Source organism: Drosophila grimshawi, unplaced genomic scaffold (genome assembly GCF_018153295.1).
Source record: "Drosophila grimshawi isolate 15287-2541.00 unplaced genomic scaffold, ASM1815329v1 contig_44, whole genome shotgun sequence".
Lineage (NCBI taxonomy): Eukaryota > Metazoa > Arthropoda > Insecta > Diptera > Drosophilidae > Drosophila > Drosophila grimshawi.
Window position 1 is genome coordinate 18,580,192 of NW_025063240.1, and position 20,172 is coordinate 18,600,363.

General features: G+C 37.1%; 2 protein-coding genes across 13 annotated transcripts in view; both read right to left on the reverse strand.

Moving 5' to 3' along the window:
* Positions 1-350: 350 nt before the first annotated feature.
* On the reverse strand, positions 351-5,040 carry LOC6557379 (clavesin-1). The gene is made up of 3 exons (XM_032742876.2): positions 4,808-5,040; positions 784-1,526; positions 351-715 (listed from the first exon to the last, which is right to left on the reverse strand). Coding segments are annotated over exons 1-3 (999 nt in total). The 5' UTR covers positions 4,809-5,040; the 3' UTR covers positions 351-460.
* A 2,188-nt stretch (positions 5,041-7,228) lies between these two features.
* LOC6556574 (protein phosphatase 1 regulatory subunit 12A) overlaps positions 7,229-20,172 on the reverse strand; it is a 28,473-nt gene continuing 15,529 nt past the window's right edge. For 4 of the 12 annotated variants that reach the window (XM_032743217.2, XM_043215619.1, XM_032743218.2 and 1 more), the window contains 8 exons: positions 18,218-18,362; positions 17,934-18,152; positions 17,766-17,863; positions 17,545-17,607; positions 11,668-11,813; positions 11,474-11,564; positions 10,836-10,922; positions 8,055-9,524 (listed from right to left, as the gene is read on the reverse strand). In XM_032743217.2, the coding sequence (XP_032599108.1) occupies positions 9,408-9,524; positions 10,836-10,922; positions 11,474-11,564; positions 11,668-11,813; positions 17,545-17,607; positions 17,766-17,863; positions 17,934-18,152; positions 18,218-18,362 (966 nt within the window). In that variant the 3' untranslated portion in view covers positions 8,055-9,407. Of the gene's footprint in view, positions 7,542-8,054; positions 9,525-10,835; positions 10,923-11,473; positions 11,565-11,667; positions 11,814-11,937; positions 13,043-14,754; positions 14,868-17,544; positions 17,608-17,765; positions 17,864-17,933; positions 18,153-18,217; positions 18,363-20,172 lie in introns of those variants that run through there. The other 8 variants (XM_043215616.1, XM_043215618.1, XM_032743224.1 and 5 more) reach the window with 8 other exon arrangements.

Genomic DNA, 20,172 nt, shown 5'->3' on the forward strand with positions numbered 1-20,172 from the left:
ATTTTCGAATTGCACTTGTAGCATAAAGTACTTGAAAAAGAAACGATTAAGTAAATACATACCTCTTGTGAGTAACAATTGGAATCTGTTGAAACAGGGGTACAATTAAATGAATGAAAAATCCAATGAAGCATTTGAACAAGAATGTATATGTATATATATTTAAATAGCATGCATGCACACAGAGTCGAGTGCATGGATATAATTGCACATATATATATATATATAAAAGTCCAGAAATGAACTGCAATTTTCAGTTTCCGGTATCTGTACTTGTTGCCAAATTGGATGCGGCTCTTTATATATATATATATATATATATGTGTGTATAATTGTATTTTATAATTTAAGTTGCATGCAACAATTTTGATGTGTGTTTTGTGTTTTGTTTTGTTTTTGTCAAGTGTCTCAATGGTATTCTGATTTAGCCTAGCCTAACCTACTGTCTAAACATAGGGAACTAGTCCACTTCCAGTTTCCTAAAGCTACCCACAACACCAGCATCGATGTCACCACTATCATGGCCCAGTAACTTGGCCGAATCCTTGGTGATCTCAATTTGCATATCATCCAGGGCGAGAATTGCGGCACGACGCTGTTGTATTTTGGCCTTGAACTCCTTAATCATATCAGCAAGTGGCACAGTTCCACCATATTCCTTGGGCAAAATGGCAGGATCGATTTTCGACCTGAGCGACTCCACATTCTTGTGCACCTGTTGGCAAAATGAACAACGAGAAGTCAGCTAATGTAATTATATAGTTTAAGCTATATTCAACTTACGATAATACGCTTCTTGAGCTTCTCGCTCAGCATGGAGACAGCCAATTCAATGACACGATTGGCATAGTGGGGTATATTCACAAAATGTGTCTCTTTGTGACGCATCGGTGTTGAATTCTGTATGGTTTTCACAATGTTGCGCAGATCGGTCAGAGACCACAGGCTGACAAAGCCCATATTCATGCCGCTCTCATCGTTGACGTGAACATAACCCGACACCTGGGAGTCCTCCTCATCCAGCAGCGACTCACAGATCATGCTGTGCACACGCACCATCTGCGCGGAGGTGAACTTGTACGGATCAAATGCACCGGCCACCGAGAAGATCACCTTGCGACCAGCGGCATCGCGCTGGGGTAGCGGCACCAAATAGCCGGCATCAAAGATCTCATTGATGGCCGGATCATTGATGTCCAAATTCTGGAACCAGTGTGGATTTACCTGCCGGAGCGTCAAATAACGCTCGAGCATTTCACATGCCGATGGTACGGAAAATTTCCGGCAACGCAGAAAACGCAGCAAGAAAATGGCATCAGTTCGGCACTTCTTGATGTGTGGATGCTTTGCAATCCACTCGCGGAACTGGGCAAGTGCCTGTCGCCTGATATTGTCATCCTCGTGCAGATCCTCCTTGGCCAGCAGCTTCATCTCTGGACTCAGCGAGCACACATAGGGATCGTAGTCTTCGCCATTGGATGCCGATCCGTCCAGTTCCGGTTTTTGCATGACCCCAGTTTCCAACACTAAAAACAAATGCAATTAAATGATTAAATAACCATTTTGACTGGTATTGAGCACAAAGTGATTTCATCGAAAACATAGAATAAACGAATTATACTTTTAGAGCCACGAACTTCTGTCAGTTGCCGTTAGAAACCACTTAATGGCATAAGAAAATCGAGTTGTCAGTGAAGTGACGAAGATGAAATACCCTAGCAAACCAAAGATAAAAATATACTTAAAATGCAAAAGACTTCAGTTGAGAGATTGACATTGCAATACTGATTAGTGGTATATATAATTAATGGGATGTAACACACCTTCACACAACTCAATTGAGCTGTATGCTAATTAAAGTAGAGTATAACAAGACTTAAACTAATTATTACGTATACGTAATATGCACAATGCAGCGTACAGTCAAATAAAACACTAATTATGTGGTTGGCCTTGGTCAGCCACTGGCCTCTGAAGCCCAAAATGTTAAAATTCATCGAACTCTGTTGAGTCTGCTACCAATACTACTGTTTACTAACCTACATTAACAATCACACACACACATATAGAAAAACACAATGCATATACAAATGTTACAAGTCAATGATTAAAGCCCACTTGGTGCAGTAAAATTTATTGTGTGTGGTTCGGACCTGGGTCAATGGCTCTGACTGTGAGTGGTTCAAATTCAAGTTAGAGTTTATTATGTGGGCTTGAACTGAGGAGCATTAGTCGATGTCGAATCATTTGATATATATCTATAAATATATATATATATATATCAAATATATATATTAATATATTTGTGTATAAGCAGTTTATCCATTGTGGCGTTGGCAAATTGATTAAAAATAGAGCTGACTGCATATTAAAATTGCCACAGCAGACCGATTAACTGCTGAATGACAGATGAACAGCTTTTTATCGAAGCACCGGTCCATTGACCATGACCCAAATGTGAAGGGACCATCCGTTTTGCATAAGAAAACACCGTCAACATCTTACGATCATCGTATGATTTAAATTTCTACATGCTCAAAAACCCATTTAACTCGCACGAAGGTCAGTGGAAAGACGAAAATGAAAAGACAACCGATTATATCACTGCAGGTCGGGCCAAAAAGATGATGACTGCTTGCAGTCACTGTAACCCGCTATGGCCAATTGACTTTGTGCTTACACACACGTACACACGCACACACACACACACTCACCGAAATGAATAAGTACTACACACATAGAGCATAATAAAAGCCATATTAATTGGCTGAACGAGAGAAAAGTAAGCATTTTTGGTCAACAAACTGTTTATGAGCATACTCCTCCACCGTCCTCTGGCCAAAATCAAGTTTTTTTTTTTTTTTTGGTTGTAATTTTTTTATTTTTCACTTTCATGGCCTTCACACAGATTTCAATGTGGCGGGGCAGACGCTGTTAAAAAACGAAATTCGTAATATGCCCTGCTTTGACTATGCCCAGTTACCAGCACCCAAACTGTGTGCATGTGTGTGTGTGTGTGTGTGTGTGTAGTTACTCGCAAGCATATTGACGATTGCGTTTTTGGGTCACACCACGATAACATGTCGAACAGGAGAAGGCAGGAGGTAAGTGAAAGATAGAAAGAGAAAGAGAGTGAGAGCTTGTTGCGTCTCAAGCTGCGCTTGCGACGTGCAATTTGTATTTCCTTTTGCACGCTCTTTCTGCATCCGCTCCGCCAATTAGCCCAGAGTGTGCGTGCGTGTGTGTGTGTGTATGCGGTTACATCATAGCATAAGATCTGACAAACCAAAGTATAACTGCTAAAAGGAGCGAGTGGGGAGGGGTGCACAGAGAGAGTTTACAGCCAGCGAGCAGGCGAAAGAAAAGACTCAAAAACACGTTTTAACATTGAAAGCTTTCAAGCTCCCGAGTTATTTGCTGACTGCGGCTTGGTTTAGGTGCGATCTCAAACATTTACATGCCGGATATTGATGTAAAGTAAACTGTAAACTGCAAACTGCAAACTGCAAACTGCAAACTGTAAACTGTGAGCACCACCCACTTGACTTGAATCAACTTTAGAGCACTTAGCGTTATTCGTAAGTCAATTTTGTGTCACACTTTCAATATGCATGTATTGTACATGAACACAAATTGCTCAAGTTGCGTTCCAGGCAGTATCGGCCACGTGATCAATTAGTTTATATTCACATCATTAGAATGCGGTTTTATGATCAACTACAACAAAACTAACTAAGAACAATGAATACCACTTGTCATTGATAAATTGTAAATTCACATCACATCGAAGAGTGTACGAATTTAAGACGTTTATTGATCGAGAAGCCTCAATAAAAGCCCCAAATGTATCTAGTATTATTATGGATCTGTATATACATATATCTGTATTCGAATGGTGTCCGTTTCGAGGTCACAATGGTGTGACCGTTAATGCAGTTGCCAAATTGTGTTCGCCAGTGAATATTAATGCAAAACATATCTACGTATTCATAACTTAACAAATTCACACATACTTAAATACCTCTACTAATGACTACACATTGCGTGTGTCTGTGATTGTGCTGTATTTACTTATTTTATGGCATTAGCTAACTTCGGTGCTGGACGAGACCTTGCAGCGAATGCGCCTTTTGGCCTAACATTCAAAAACTGAAACGTACAACGTATTACCCACTACCGCGTAATTTTAATTGACTTTGTTGCTTGAGCAATCCGCATAACCAATTGACCAATCGTGGATTGTAGATATAAGTATTACATACATGTGTACACAGCAAAACACAACAAGCGAAAACATTTAAAAGAGAATTGTTACGTTTTGCACGCCAATTATAAAAAATGATTTAAATCAATAGACCATCTTTTTTTTTTTGTATAATTAAAGTCGGTCTCAGAACCACAACAAAGCGTAGCTAATTACAAGAAAAATAAAAAGCTTAAAAAAAGTTCACTCCTTCAAAAGAAATAGAAAAATGTTAATCATTCCAGTTCCAGTTCCAGTCAAAACAATTTTTGAAGAATCACCCGAATATAATTAACAAATGCCCGACAAACGACAAATAGCACTACTTGCCATACGGCTCAAATGATGTATTGGCCACGGCTAACACCGCAGCTGTTGTAGTTTGTTCCAAGAAAAGCTCAATGCGGCGCTTCGGTGAAAGCGAAAGTTTTTCTTCGTCTCCAGGCGACAACAACAATAACAACAACAACTGGCTTGAGTCTTTTTTTTTTTTTGTTTTTTTGTGTAGGTGTTTCTCGTATTTGAGTCGGTTTAATATCCTTTCCCCATTATGTAATCGCTTACTTTTGAATTTTCCGTTTAAAATCGATGGGTTGCTTGTCTTATTTATGAAATAAACACTTAACACGGAGATTAATCAGAGATTAATTTCACAACTTGGCAAAAACTTATATAAATTTGGTTTAATTGTGCGTTGCGGCGTTACAATAACTGACGGTTTTATACAAATTTGATCAAACTGAATGCTGTGCCGTTTGAGCCCAGTAAACACTGCCGACGACGGACGTTGTTAACGTGTGAACGCGTTGAGCGAAACTAACCATTTTTCGGTTGCTGAAAACGTTTTTAAGCCTCGCTCACAGCATTTCCACTCATTTTGGGCTTTGAGACGCCGCAACTGCTGCCGACTCCGAGTTGAGTTGCTCGCAGAGCAGAGAAGAGCAGCGCATAAGCACTATGGGCTCTATGTTGAGCACTCCTGTTTCTCCATGCCAGTCTTATGATAAGTGACGTGTGCTGGTTTGAGGTTGAAACTTAATTTTTCACTTGTCAGACATCAGAGATCAGATGAGGTACTTGCCCCTAGTCCACGAGTTTCAACGAGAACTCTCAAATTATTAGGTAGCACTAACTTTATGAAATCTGAATTCATATATTAGGTTATTATTCTATGCCATAAAAAAGCCGTTTAAGTTATTAGGCACACGTTCCCTGGTAATTATGTAAGGCTAGTCAACCACAATTGATGGTTCAACAACCATACAAATACTAAGTTATTGTTCAACAAGCCAAAAGCACCCTATATATATTTTACTTACATTTTAACTTCGTTGTATTAAGTACAAATGCATGACGTGATGGAATATATCACAGATCATTTCAATTAACCCTTCTGACAACCTATAACTACTTAGAACATTCAAAAAACATTACATCAATATTAATATGAGCTGGGCGTTGTCGTCGTCTGCCTTTTTCTTTAATCACCATATTAAATCTTTTGATTTTTAAGGCAGAAACGTGCTATTCAGCTTTACGACTGAATATAGCTATTAGAATACCCTATTCTTTTTTTAATAAGTATAAATGTATCATTATTTGCAACGCTCCAAATAATTGTTCAAATCAGTCGATTAGTGCCCATTGTATATATAAAACATTTTCATGCATCATTTCAGTGCTTGGCGTAACTAATAGCTGCCACAATATATATATATCAGATCTTCTTAGTTCAACCGCTTAAAATTATGTTGGATTGTAGCTGAATAATAAATGCTCTCTTCTTCTAACTGATTTGGCCATTGACATTAGAAATGAATAGACTTAATGTTACTTTGCGATCACATTTATTAAGTTTCGTATTTGAATCAAATTTTCTTAAATATCTTCTCACAATTTTACATATTACACAATTCACTTCTTTTTTTTTTTTTTTTTGTTTTGTTTTGTTTGCTTTGTTGTTTATCGTTTTCATCACGAGTAACACAAAAAAATCTCTTAAACGAATTTAATAAATAACAGAAATATGCGATATATGATCATGTGTATGTGTGTGTGTGTGTGTGTGTGTATATTCGTTACAATTATGTAGTATTTATGTATGTATGTAGTGTATAAGCGAAAAGTCAAATAAGTATAGTACGATACGATATATAATACGCTTCCAAAGTGAACAAATAAAATTAAACATAATGAATCAAATCGTGTGTATATGCATATGCAACGATTATAATGTGTACCATATAGTTAGGAGTATATATAATAATTATTAACTCGTTTGCTACAGCGCCATGGGACATTTAAAATACATGATATATTTATATATAAATAGTATCTCTCATTCTATACGAGCTGATTTTACAAATACATATGCGCATATATAAAGATATTATTATTATTATTATTGTTGCTGCTGTTCTTTTTTGTTGCATATGCATAACTCATGTGTGTATATATATACATATATATCCACTGATCGGTTTCAAATTGATGTTTAGGACTAAATGAGTTTTAAATAATAATAATAATAATAATAATTAAAAAAACAATTACAGCTTTATAATAATTAGTAAGTTGACGTTGCGTGGGCTGGTTTCAAAACATTTCTCACAAATAGTTCTTTTCACTTTTTATAGCTGTATGTTTTCCAAATGTGTGTGTGTGTGTGTATGTATATAATTTATATGTATATATGAAAAATATATGTTTATATGTATGCATTATATAGTTAAACTAATCTGTAACTAGGGCTCATTTGATGAATATGTTCTCAGTTTTCTTCTTCCTTTTTTTTATAGATTTTTTTTGCTTGAAATTAACCGTTAGACAACATCTATAACTATAATTATATATTTTTGATGTTCATAATTTTCTCTACTTTGTATAAATGTATATTTATATAATTTGACATTAAATACATCATGCTCCATTCCATTTTTTTTTTTTATTTTGGAAGAGAAAAATTGAAAAAAAAAAAACAAAACATTTTCAACGAGTTTCGAAACATGGTTTCCATCTTCTCAGCACACAAAAATAATAATCATTTAATAATCACACAATAATAATAAACAGAACTCTTCTTTCGATAATTTAATTGATTTGATTTGATTTGATTTCGTGTTGCCAGCTTTTTGTTGACTCAAATTGATGCTTGCCTTGTGGCCGTTGTTGTTGTTGTTTTTGTTGAGTAAATTTAAGTTAAAACATAATTTCATTTACTTAATTTACTAATTACTCTTATCAACGCTGCGTTCTCCTCCTTCAGGCGATGATTATCCGACTTGTAGACATCAAGTTGCTATATTTCAATGAAAGAAAGTGCAATCAAATTAGTAACCAAATATAAAAGATTATAAAAACAAATAGCGCAACAGCACATTGAGTTATAGACTCGAATCAAATATGGGGATTATAGATTATAAAGGGCTTTAAAAAAAATATATAAAAAAAATACATGCGGTTTAGTTTGGGGTTGCGGCTCACTGAAAGCATCTCAGCATCAGCAACAACAACAAGATCAACAAACAAACAGTTAGTTAAAAGTATATCTTAAAGAGCCTAGAAGAATCTGAAAACTGAACAGCGCCCTAGAAATCAGACATAAATGAAAAACATGCACTTCACCCACAAAGAAAACAATTGAAAAATAATTTGATGTGATCATTTTTGTCATGATCTGCTTAAGACTGAAGATATGGTTATGACAGGTGTACGATAAGCGAATTCCTGATTCTGAACACAATTCTGTGATAGAGAACTTAAAACCCACAAGGGCGATATGGCAATAAAGACAACAAACAATAAATAGCTCTTTAAAAGGATAGACAAATGGGCAAACTTTTATTGGTAACTCTGGTAAATAGATGAGAAGAAACACACACAAGAGTATAAAATTTCAGCACAAAACTGTTTGTAACAATATTAACAACAAGGGAACAATCTATATATTATTATGTAGTATAGTTATAGTTTATAGGTATTACATTTAGATAGGTATATACAATCAAGTGTTTCAAAAACAGCGCATTAAAATCACAATTCAGATTTCAAACGGATCTTAAACATAGTTTCATAATAATTCATAATAAATTTTGTATAATTTTTGAAACACATTTAGAACTCAGATATCGCTTAGATAGTTTTTAATAAATTTGTATATATATATTTTCTTTTTAATTCGTATTATGCAACAAGAAAACAACAGCCAGCTCATATGGGACGCAGGTTCTTAGTCAGTGTGGTTGAACAACAATTACCATTAAAGCTCACTGCATAATCACAAAGAAGAAATTTAATGTTTTCGCTGCTGATGTTGCGGCTCGGGCCTCGTTCTTATTGATGTTGTTTCTATAGTTGTTGTTATTGTTGTTTTTGGGTGGTGGGCAGCAATTGTTGAGCAATATCCTTGAGTTTCGATGAGATTTATTTCTGATGTGGTATTTACTTTTTGATTAAGCGCGATTATACGCGATATATATGTTTTGTGGGTATATATTTGTTGGCATATGTCGTGTCATATTCTGTTACCGATATTTTGACTGATATAGACTAGATTACCTCTAAGTACAATATATATATATATATATTTATATATTTATGTAAATTCGCAAAAATGTTTACCTATTGTTGCATAGTACAAATGTATTGTGTTCTATTTTATATAAATTTCCTTTAGCAATGCAAAAATATAAACTGGCAAACAGATGTTTGGTGTTGATAAAAAAAAACAAAGTGCCCCAAAAACAAAGCTGTGTAAACTTCATATAGCTACAAATACATTTAATTATTGTTATACGTTGCGCTCGATATAACAATGCAAATGATTTTTTTCTTTTTATATAATAATAAGAGTATTAATAATAATAGTATCCATATAAGCTTTGATCGATCGGTCATAGCTAGTACATCTTCGAGCGGTATCTTTAAGCTAGACTGTGATACATAAGAATTTAACTATGTAGGCGTGTGTACGTTATGCTTTATGTAAATATGTATGCTGTACGAGTATTTAGAAACGATGACGATTACGATTGCAATTTGCACTTTTTTTTATATTTTAATTTTAGGATAATTTTTTTGTTTGGTTTTTTTGTATTTTGCTGGGGTGCTGGGTGCGCTAATTAACTGTATAAATATTGAATGCGTTCTGTTCTGTTGTTGACGCCTATTTGGTCTTGGCTAGCTGACTCTGTGCCGATGTGGTCAACTTAGAGACGACTCGAGTGAGGGCACGATTCTCGGCACGCAGACGATCGTTCTCAGTCTTTAGCTTCTGCAACAGCTAAAAAGACAAAACAACAAACAGCGGAGAAAGAAGAAAAAAAGTAGCAAAACAAAACATACACATACATATATATATGTTTGTATTTGTATTTGTTGTATATGTTTGTTTGTTTTTTTGTTTTTCAATATATTCATTGCGTTTCAATTCGATTCGATTCGATTCGATGGATGAGGCGCGCGTGGGAAGAGAGAGAGAGAAAAAAGAAAAACAAAATTTGAGTGAGCGATTTTTTGTGTTTTTGAAATGAGCGCATTTCGTTAAGATTAAAGAGAATGTGACGCACCAAAAAGAGCACGCCAAATGATTAACGTAAAACGTAAAACGTGTAACGTGTAACGTATAACGTATAAGCGCATGGATAGTGTGACCAAATCATAACACAAATGTTGGACGAAACAGAGAGTGAGAGTGACAGTGACAGTGACAGTGACAATGGGACAAATGAGAAATGACAAATGACAATTGACAGTGGAACAACAACAATGATGCACGTGTGAGTTGATGAGATGAAGTTGAAGTTGCAGTGTTGAAGAGTTGATGTGAATACGAAAACAAAACACAATCGATGAGCATATTTTGTACACATAATGATATGATTTAATATGAGAGATATGTACTGAGATGACAATCATTTTAAATCTTTTTGGGGTGGGTTCATTAAAAATAAAGAAACGATTTAAAGCGGCAGTTTATGTGCAGCTATAACTGATAATAATATTAATAAACAATTGCAACTGTGCCGTTGAAATGCATCCACAGTGAAATTGCAAAGGTGGCCAAAAATGTTAAGCGAGAAAATTAAAAAAAAATATATATATGTAAATATATATAGATTACGATATCGCTGCCTTTTCAACTGGGTGCGCAACTTGGCTGAGAGGATTGGGAAATCAAACGATACGAAGTGCGGCTATATCGGTATTAATATTAACGTTATTGCATTTGGAATTAACCGTTAAAAGGAAAGGGCATCAAAAGTGTAAATAAAACAAAGCGTAGGTTTTGAGTAAAGGAGGCCGCTTCAGCCAGCTCCTTTAACATGCGGCTTAAGCAAAAAACTGTTTTTGGACAATAAATATAAAGGCCAAATTAAAAGCAGAAAAATCAGAAATCATTGGACTCGTGAGTTCGATGGCATCTAAAGAAACGAGTTGCGATACCGATGCGATACCCATTTCCACGTTTATTTCCATCAACAAAAAAAAAAAAAAAAAATAGGAACACAAACAGCATACAGGCGCAAGACTTTATAACTGTTATGGGGGGGGAGAATATGGTTTTTGGGTTCGGGAACACATTTGTAATTACCTTGAGCTCTTCTTCCAATTCGGAAAGCTTGCGTTCCATTGCTCTTCTTTCACGCTTCTCAATCTCAGAGAGTGAATTTTTAGTTGTCTGCGAATATGTGAAATGATTTTTTGGCATTTCTATATTTTGATACTCTATGTATATAGTAATAGGATAACGTTTGTACTGTTACTGTTACTGTTACTGTTGTTCAATTGTATATTGTGTCTTGTTTAACTGGCATTTATTGATCAGAAACAGAGAAACAGAGCGAGAGCGAAAGAGAACACAGCGCGAGCGGCAAGCGTCAAAATTTGTATTTTTCATCTTTTACTTTTGGATTTTGAGCCAAGTGAGGAGTTTATTTTCTATATAGTTGATGAGTATGTGTAATATGTGTGATAGTTTGAGATAAAGAGTGAGAACCTGGGCATAAACAGACGCAGGGATAGATTAAGAGAGCGCGAGATATAGAGAAAGAGAGAGAGAGAGAGAGAACTGTGGTTTGTTTGTGTGTTGTTGTTCTGTTTTTGTTACTGCTGCTGAGAGAGAGAATTGTTTTGCTTTTGCTTGGCTATTGTTGTTACAAAAAAAAAAAAGAGTATTTTCTTGTGGGCTTGTGGCATGTGGCAGGTTTAGCTGTTTAGCTGTTTACTTACGGCATTGGCAAATCGCTCGAGCGTCGCACGCGATTGAACAACTTCATCGTCCTTCTGCTTGAGCATTTGCTTCAGCTTATCGTTCTCCACTCTACAAAATAGATACGCGTGAGTTCACAATATACATTTCGGAGAAATGAAACCAGCTGGCTAGTTTGCCCACAGTTTTTGTATCTCTTTTGCCAAATACTTACTTGGCCGCCTCCCAGAGCGCCTTGTAGTCGATGCCATCTCCGTTCTCCGCCTTGTCGCTGCTGCTGTTCGAACTCTTTGAATCGCTGGCGGTGCTCGTCGTCGCTGTGCTCCCGGTGCGAGAGCGAGAGGTGCGTTCGCTGCCGCTCTGCAAGGGTAGATGATGACAAGAGATTTAAGTATAATCCACATTCAATTTAAATAATAAATTCCTGCTGCCTACAACAACAACAAGAACGATTCACAATCGATATAATTTGCCCTTTGCTTACTTCGTAGCCCTCGCTCTTCTCGGAGGATGCGCTGATTGAACGCTGTGCGGCACTGCGGGATCGGGTGCGATTGCGCGACTTGCGCTCCTGTTCCCGCAGTGAGTTGGAGCGTGTGGCAGCAATGGCTGCCACGGTGGCGCCCGCACTCGTTGCTGGTGTGCTGCTGTTGCCCGCATTGAGACTGCTGTTCGAGGCGGACAGGGACTTGGACTTGAGAAGACGCTCTCTGGCTGAACCCTTAAACGAATTGGAGCCGCTCAGCCCGGGTGACTTGAAGCTGAGCGATGCGGTGGTCACACCATTATCATAGCTACTGGAATAGGGACTGACATAGCGATGATCGCTGCCATAGGCCGAGGATGATGACGTCGAGCTGCTGGGATAACCATAACGAGAGCTGTCGTAGCCACCACTCGCTGTGGAGGCCGTGGAGGATGATGAGTTCGAGTTGGAGGAGTTGGAAAGAGCAGAAGATGCTTTAGATGCTTTGCCATAGCCATTGCCAACAACGATGTGGTAGTGATGATGATGATGATTGCCAGCTGCTGCTGCTGATGCTGCTGAGGAGGAAGCCTGCACCTGATGCAGTTGGTAGTAGCTGCCGTTTCTATGATTGCTTTTAGTGGCGCTGCCAGCAGCGGATGAAGAGCATGTGGAAGCGGATGATGCGGAGCTGCCTGCCCCCTGATGCTGATGCTGATGTAGCTGATATGGCTGATGATGTGAATACTTGGAGTAATCATAACGATTGCTCGCATTACCATTCGAATAGTAGGCAGACGCAGAGTTGCGAGCACCGCTGCCCCCGCCACTCGCACCGCCACCATACAGACTGTCCCTGGAGCTGTAGATGCTTGTGTAGGGGCTCTGATAGCTGGTGTTGCTGACACCGCTGCTGCTTGGATAGTAACCAGTGCTTAGGGGCCTCGAATTATAGCTGCTGCCATTGTAGTTGTAGGCGCTGCCAGCCGACGAGGAGCTGCCCCCGGCTCTGGCACTGGAGGATAAGGAACGCCGTCGACTGGGCAGCGGCGCCTGTGTGCGTGGTCTTGAGCGAAAGGACATGACGAAAGGGACTCAGACACGCTCAACAAATACACACAAGCTACAAAGAAATGACTCTATTGAGTTGATAATCAAGAAATCAATAAACAGTCGAAATTCGACTGTAGTCTTCTATTTGCCACATCTCACATATCAATCAAAGACGCAAATTTGCAATTACGCTTCAATCAGTTTACCCAAAACTTTTGGCATTTTCCATTTACCGTTTTCCAATTTCAAAAAAACAAAAAAAATGTATAATTGAAAATCAAGAGGCGCGTTCATGAAAATGTTTGTAAGTTTAATTTGATTTTTCTTGGCTTCTTATTTTCATTTTGGCATAAACAAAAGTGGAAAAACAAACAAAGTTCCTGTACAAAGCACAACGATCTTTAAATGCAAAATGGAAAACGCAATATTAACATATGGTGCCTCCCTCCACCCCCTCTCTGCCCATCAGCTCTCTCTCAATTGATGTGGAAAATGACGTCAAGCCATAAATTTTGACATTCTGTTTTAAATTGCCGCAATGCGGTAGAAAAAAAGCGTTTCCTTCATTTCTCTAGGTGTGGTTGTGTTTGTGTGTTGGTTTTTGTCTGTTTTCATTTTTGGGGAGGTCTGCCTGCTGTTTTGTTTCGATTATATGTTTTATACTAAAATATTGAAAATACAACAAGAAACACTAATCCAAAGGCCGGGACTCCATGTCGTGTTCTATTTATTTACTGTGCGGTGTTAATGTCTTAAGTTGATGCTTAGCCCACGCAAGTCAAGAGAGGCAGACACGAAATGAACAGCAGGCAAATTGATTGCATGTTCAGCATTGATCAAATGTGGCATACCACGTACAAAATGTTCGGACAATTTCTGTACATACTTTTAAAGAGAATATATAAATATATAATTAGAATTCATTTAGTCTGCATATACCCCATCATACTCATGCACAGGGTATCTAAATGTTTCATTTAATCAAAATGTCGAGTGCATTTAATTTATGAGCCGCCTATTGCCTCATATAATAAGCCATCTCATTCTATAATGATCTCGTCCATGAATGAACGCTATAACTTTTTATCGTATTTTCCACTCGCAACAAAATCGAAATATTTTTGAGAATCTTTTTCTTTGTAACAATTCCGCAATAATATCTTGGCTAATTTCGGGTAAAATGTTTCAGAAATACACTTTATTTTGTTGTGTCATGGCAATAAATTGATGCCAAGATCAGGGCTCAAGTTTTTTGGAATTATAAAATGGAATTTAGATAATAAACACAGAATTATGGGTTTTCAGAATGCATAAAGAAAACTAATGGGAAACATTTTGAAATGAAAATGAAAATGTTTCCAATACATATGTTCCACTTTTCGTTCGTTGATTGCTTCTTCAATGCGACTCGTTGGCTTTTAACCTTTAATACGCGCACGAACGAAATCAAATTAAAAACTGATCAAAATATTTTTGACCATATAAAGCGTCTCAAAGCCACAAAAAAAACTTGTACTGCCCAAAAATACCATAAAACAAAAAAAAAAGAAACTACTAAAAACGTGTGCGCAATTCTCTAAATATGGTAAGATGTTCGGTTGAAAAACCACACACACAATGTTGCCCCTTGTGGCGACTCCCAAGTGTCTCTGGAGTCTCGGTCTCGAATCTCATCTCTGTGTAAACTGATAGCGAATATTGCAAGTATTTGACACGTTTGACAGCTGTTGTGGTTTTTGGTTTTTTTTTTTTGTTTTTGTCAATGCACTCATTGTAATTTACTTCAAGAGTTATAATAAATAATTGTAGTTGAATTGCGATTGTGGTTTAGCTGCTGTTCAAATTGTTGCTCTGACTGATGATGTGTGTGATGCGTTAGACGTATAAAACTCAACTGTGCGATCCAAGCAAAGTATTCAAATGTTTTATTCGAATAAAACTTGGCGCACGATCAGAAAATAGTCAAACGCAAGAGAGACAAATCATGTTAAGAGATCTTCTCTAAGAGAACCGAACAACGAATGCCGGAAAACCCGTTGAAGACTATTGGAAGATTAATACTATAAGAGCCTGTGTGTGAGTGTGTGTGCGTGTGTGAGTGTGTGCCTGTAAAATGTGAAAACAAAGAGTTGCAAGAGGGAGGAACTAGAAGCCTTGGCAGCAATGGACTTTTTTTTCTGTTTCACTTGAATTGCGCACACAAAAACCGAGTGTGTATTTGTTTATATATTTCACCTGTGTGCTGTGTTGCTTAGCTAAATTTAGTAAATCGCACACTTTTATTTGGCCCAATGTCCGAGACGCAAATGTATAAACTATGCTGGGGTCAGCTGATGCAGTCAGCTAGGCCGGCAGCTCCCTGGCAGGCAACTGGGCCAAAAGGCGAAACAGTCATTGACACGTGTTAAACACACTCAGCGAAGAGACATCAACAGACAGAGAGAGAGTGTGGCACGAGAAGCGAAGTGTTTGCTGCACCATTCGAGCTAAATTTACATTTAATGTTGCAACCGTTTTGCTCCCCTAGAAGTACACAATCATAACTAGGCCAACGAAAAACAAAAAAATAAATAAAAATAAAAGTTTTCTATAGTCTCCCCTCTCTCACTAAATATAGCACATGACGGAGGCATTAGCCTGTTCCCCTCCCCTCCCCGCACCTAACCAACCATATTCCTATATTCCTAAATAGAAAGTGCAGCCGGCAGGGAATGAGGAAACAAATGCTGCTTAAAACGAAAAACTACACACAAAATGCAAAAATTGCAAAATGTATAAATTTAGCGACAAATGCAACGCAAATGTTGAACATACTCAGTTCAGTTTCTAAAGGGGGGCATAGATCGACAAAAACAAAGTTCAATGTACGTGTGAGCGATGTGTGAATTGTTGTTTCGACTATAATTATTGTTGTTGTTGTTATTTGTGTTTTGGTTGCTGCTAATGGTGGGTTGTGCGGCTTTTCTAAATGGGCAATTTGTTGTGTGAAAAAGCGCATTGTGAAAGTGTTTAATAGCCATACAGCAATAATCATGCAAGTATATACGTAAATCGTATACTTTATGTACAGTGTCGTGAAACACTTGACATCGTCAATCAGCCTCAATTTTTGACACGATTAGTCAAAAACAGATTTAGCGGAGGCGACTACATGTCTGCGACTAGGGCTGCAAAGCATAGTTTCTTTCTAGTGGTTGTGATATCAAAGCGATCTGTAGAACATTTTCAAAGAGAATGCTCAGAGTAGACAGTATTCTCATGCACATTTATATATAGAAATCATAACAACAAACAGATTGAATATAACCTTCTCAAAAACTATCAATCAATGTTCTAAACATAATAATAACAAATCGCAAAATAAGAAATCAAATCAGTTTTAATAGTCGACTATATATATATAATATATATATATATGTATGTGTTTTTTTAAAAGCCAGTCAGATTGAGAGACGGCACGAGCAGACAAACTGTCTGCTGAATGTAGTCGCTGAATGCAAAATGACATAAATGCATTTAGAAAATGTGACATTTTTATTAATGGCCAACATGCGACACTTGAGTCAAAATGTTTGAATAAATTGTTAACAGGTTCGCTGCAAATCCAAATATCTCTTAAATATTGTCACAAATTGGATGTGCACTAATAGTTTTGACCTCGGCCATGAAAGGATTTGCAAAATATTACCTTGAGCAATGCACCCAATAATAATATCTGCCGCACTTATCATCCACACAAATTGGAGCAATGGCATTCACAATGCGACGTGTACACACTCGTCGCATTCTCGCTTCTCTCTCTCTTCTCTGTCTTCTCACTGCTGCTGTTGCTGGTGCTGCTGCTGGTGCTGCTGCTTCTTCTACTAATGGCAATCATAATTTTTCTTTCATTATTTTTCATTTCGCACAAATGGGTCGCTCGCTAATTGGAACAGACAGAGCAAAGACCAGGCCACACCACAGCTACTTTGAAGGACGCACGGGAATGTCTAAAATTGTGACAAGGTGTGACGAACGAATAAGTGTGTCTTGCGGGGTAACCGAAGGGGGGGCGGGGGGATGTGTATATCTCTGCGTGTGTGTCTCAGGTGCAATATCGACGACGCAATTAAAGATAGAAAAGACAAACAAACAAGCTGTTGGAAAAAGAAGAAAGCCAACTGGGCCAGCTACAAATTTGAGCCCAATATTTTCAAGGTGTGAAAATATTTATGCACTAAATACATATATTGTTCCGATTGTATTTGTTGTTGTTCTTGTTGTTGTTGTAGGTATAGCAAAATAATTAAAAATATATAATTAGCCATGTTCCGAATTGCCATTTCGTAGAATAAGTATTGTTGAAAGGGAAAATAAGAAAAGAAAAATTTTACGGTATTCTGCGAATTGTTCGCATGTTTCAAAGTCTTTGAATTTAAGACTATTTTTAAATGGCTTAAATTTAAATTTTGTTTTCAGATTCGGCTATTTACAACATTTAACAATAATTGAATACAAGCCGAGTAAATTATTTATGGAAATAGCAATTTGAAACAGGCTAGTTTTTATATTTTTTTTTGTTTCTAGACTCACCCCTCTATCCTTATCCTCCTTGTCATTGTTGGCCGTCTCATTTTGACGCTCCTGCTCGAGTTCCTGCAGCCAAAAAAAAAAAAGAAGTGATTTAAGCAATTTAGTTTTAGACTCATTAGCGTTTCATGCTAAATATAAATGACATGCGACCGCTCACGGCTCATTTAATTTGACAAATGGCCGGGCAATTAGTAGGAGCCAGAGATAGAGGATTCACTTACATCCATATCGAGATGCACAACGCCGGTGGATCGGCGTTTCGGCTTGCGTCGACGCTGTATGACAGTCTGTGTGCGATTATCGTTCTCCTTGTCGTTATCTGTTGGACACGAATTGGATTAGTTTTCAGTGTGTGTATAAATGTGTGGCTGGTGTGCTGTGTGATTTACCCTTATCATCGTGGCTGGTGGCCGTTGCATGGTTGGCACTGGATGCAGTCGACGCAGAGTTGTTGGCTGTCGTGGCAGTTGTCGTTGTGGCAGATGACGCCATCGTTGATGCCTCATATCGACGTGCTGGTGGCGTCACATAGGCGCTATTATTGGTGCTCTCACTGGGCGCTGACACGGGACGACCCACCGAGTTGAGCGATTGATTGGAAGCATTAACTGCAAGCAACTCAGATTCGATTAACAAAACTAAAATTGTATATTTTCAACATAAGCCAACTTACGCGCATTGGGTCCACTGCTGATGCGACGCTGCGAGCCCGCTGTGCTGGCCAAGTTAACAGCGGCCATAACGGCCGGTGCGCTTGGTATTATGGTGCTCTGATTGGGCGGGTAGGTGCCACCGCTGGTAATATCCTCCAGCTTGAACTGCACAAGATATTAGCATAGTATTAGACAGGGCTCATGCAGAGTTACGTCACATAAAGTTCAATTTGGTATGGTAATCCTCTTAAATTCAGATTGTTCTTGTTTCTTGTTGTTTGTGTGCATGTGTTTTGTTGCTATTAAAAAAAGCTATGCTGGTAATGTTGTTTTATTTGTTGGTTATTGGTATCCATTTCAATTGGATTAGATCAATGCGAGTTTACGAAAATCAGCGGCAACAATTATGTATTTAGTAGTACACGTTTAGTAGTCAATAATCCAGACACCGTTTATATATTTAGGGGACATTTTTTTGCTCTGAACAAACTTTCTTTTCAGCTGTTTTTGAAATATTTACGGTTTTTTTTTTTGACTATATTTTAATTAGATTTGCATGCAATTGGCTAACAAACAAAAGAAAGAAACTAATATTTATACCCTATTGAATATAAATAATATCAGTTTAAGTTTAAATAGATCATTTAAAAAGTATTAAAAGAGCAATAAGATTGTATTATATTCGATCTCAAACCCTATACAAATACTTTTTCCATAGCCCACAAAAACCAATTTTTCAATACTTTAGTTTTCTCTTATTCAACTTTTCATATATAAAGTATTAATAAAAAATTTTAACAAAATATTTTGTCAAATTAGAAAGCAAGCCAAACATAGCAAATAGTTAATAAGCATTATTTAATGACAACATCCATGGTGGAAGGCACATATATGCATGTATATGTATGCTATATATACAATATAATGTTCATTAGGCGATATCATGTTTCCGATAGAATAAGTAGTATAATGTACATACATAATGGTATATTGTTTAAGGTACTACAATAAAACATACATAAATACATACATACATATATATTTATTTATATACATAGGATAGTTACAGACATCTAAATGCAGATGCATTGCAATTGAAACAGGCATACAAAATGAGCAAAAATAAATCAACATTTAAAACCAAATATAGTACTTAAAAAAACTAAAAAAAAAAAATTAATAAATTAAAACAGAATGTAAAACCTACATTACAAAAGAGCCTAATTGTAGACCGAGCAAACAAATTGCTGACTGAAATCCATTCAATCTATATATGTATATGCCCTTGCAAAACTTACATATTTTTAATTAGCAGATATGAGAGCAAAATATTATGAGTTATATATACAAGCTAGCAAAAGTAACAAATTTAGTAAGCGAATGGCCCACAAAATAATGTAAATGCAGTATTAATTGAGAGATCAAGCTAAGATAAACACAAAATTCGTTCCAACTAGCACATTTTGAGAGTATTGTTTTAACATGAAAATCGAGCCAGAATCGCATTTCCAATTTTAAGTGTGGTAATAAACTAGAGATCAAATCATTATCAAAAAGATGTAGTTTTTGAAAAACGACTCACTTTCGACAAAGTTATGGCTATGCAAAGTTTAGACCCGTCCCAAATAGATGAAGTACATTTTGCAAGGGTATACGCAACTTCGGTACACCGAAGCCTTTCAAATACGTACGCTTTAAACATTTAAATAGACTAACACTAAAAAAAACATGCTACACTCAAAGTACGACAAAAATTCGCACACTGTTTTTGTTTTGAAAGCAAGTCGAAATAGTTGTTGTGAGATATAGTAACAATTGATAGTTGTTTTAAGTTCGGTTCGATTAAAGGTCAGTTGGGTAGTTGAGTTGTTGTTTGTTGGTTGTTGTTGTTGGTTGTTGGTTGTTGTGTGCATACCTTTGAGCCTGCATCCAACTTGAGACGCCAAGACGGACGCCGCTCGGCTGCTGACAGAGA

What these genes read in the sequence shown, in the direction of transcription:
- LOC6557379 (XM_032742876.2), bottom strand. An exon ending in AGCTCAAGAAGCGTATTATC is followed by an intron (nt 716 to 783) that starts GTAAGTTGAATA and finishes TTTTGCCAACAG; the next exon opens with GTGCACAAGAATGTGGAGTC.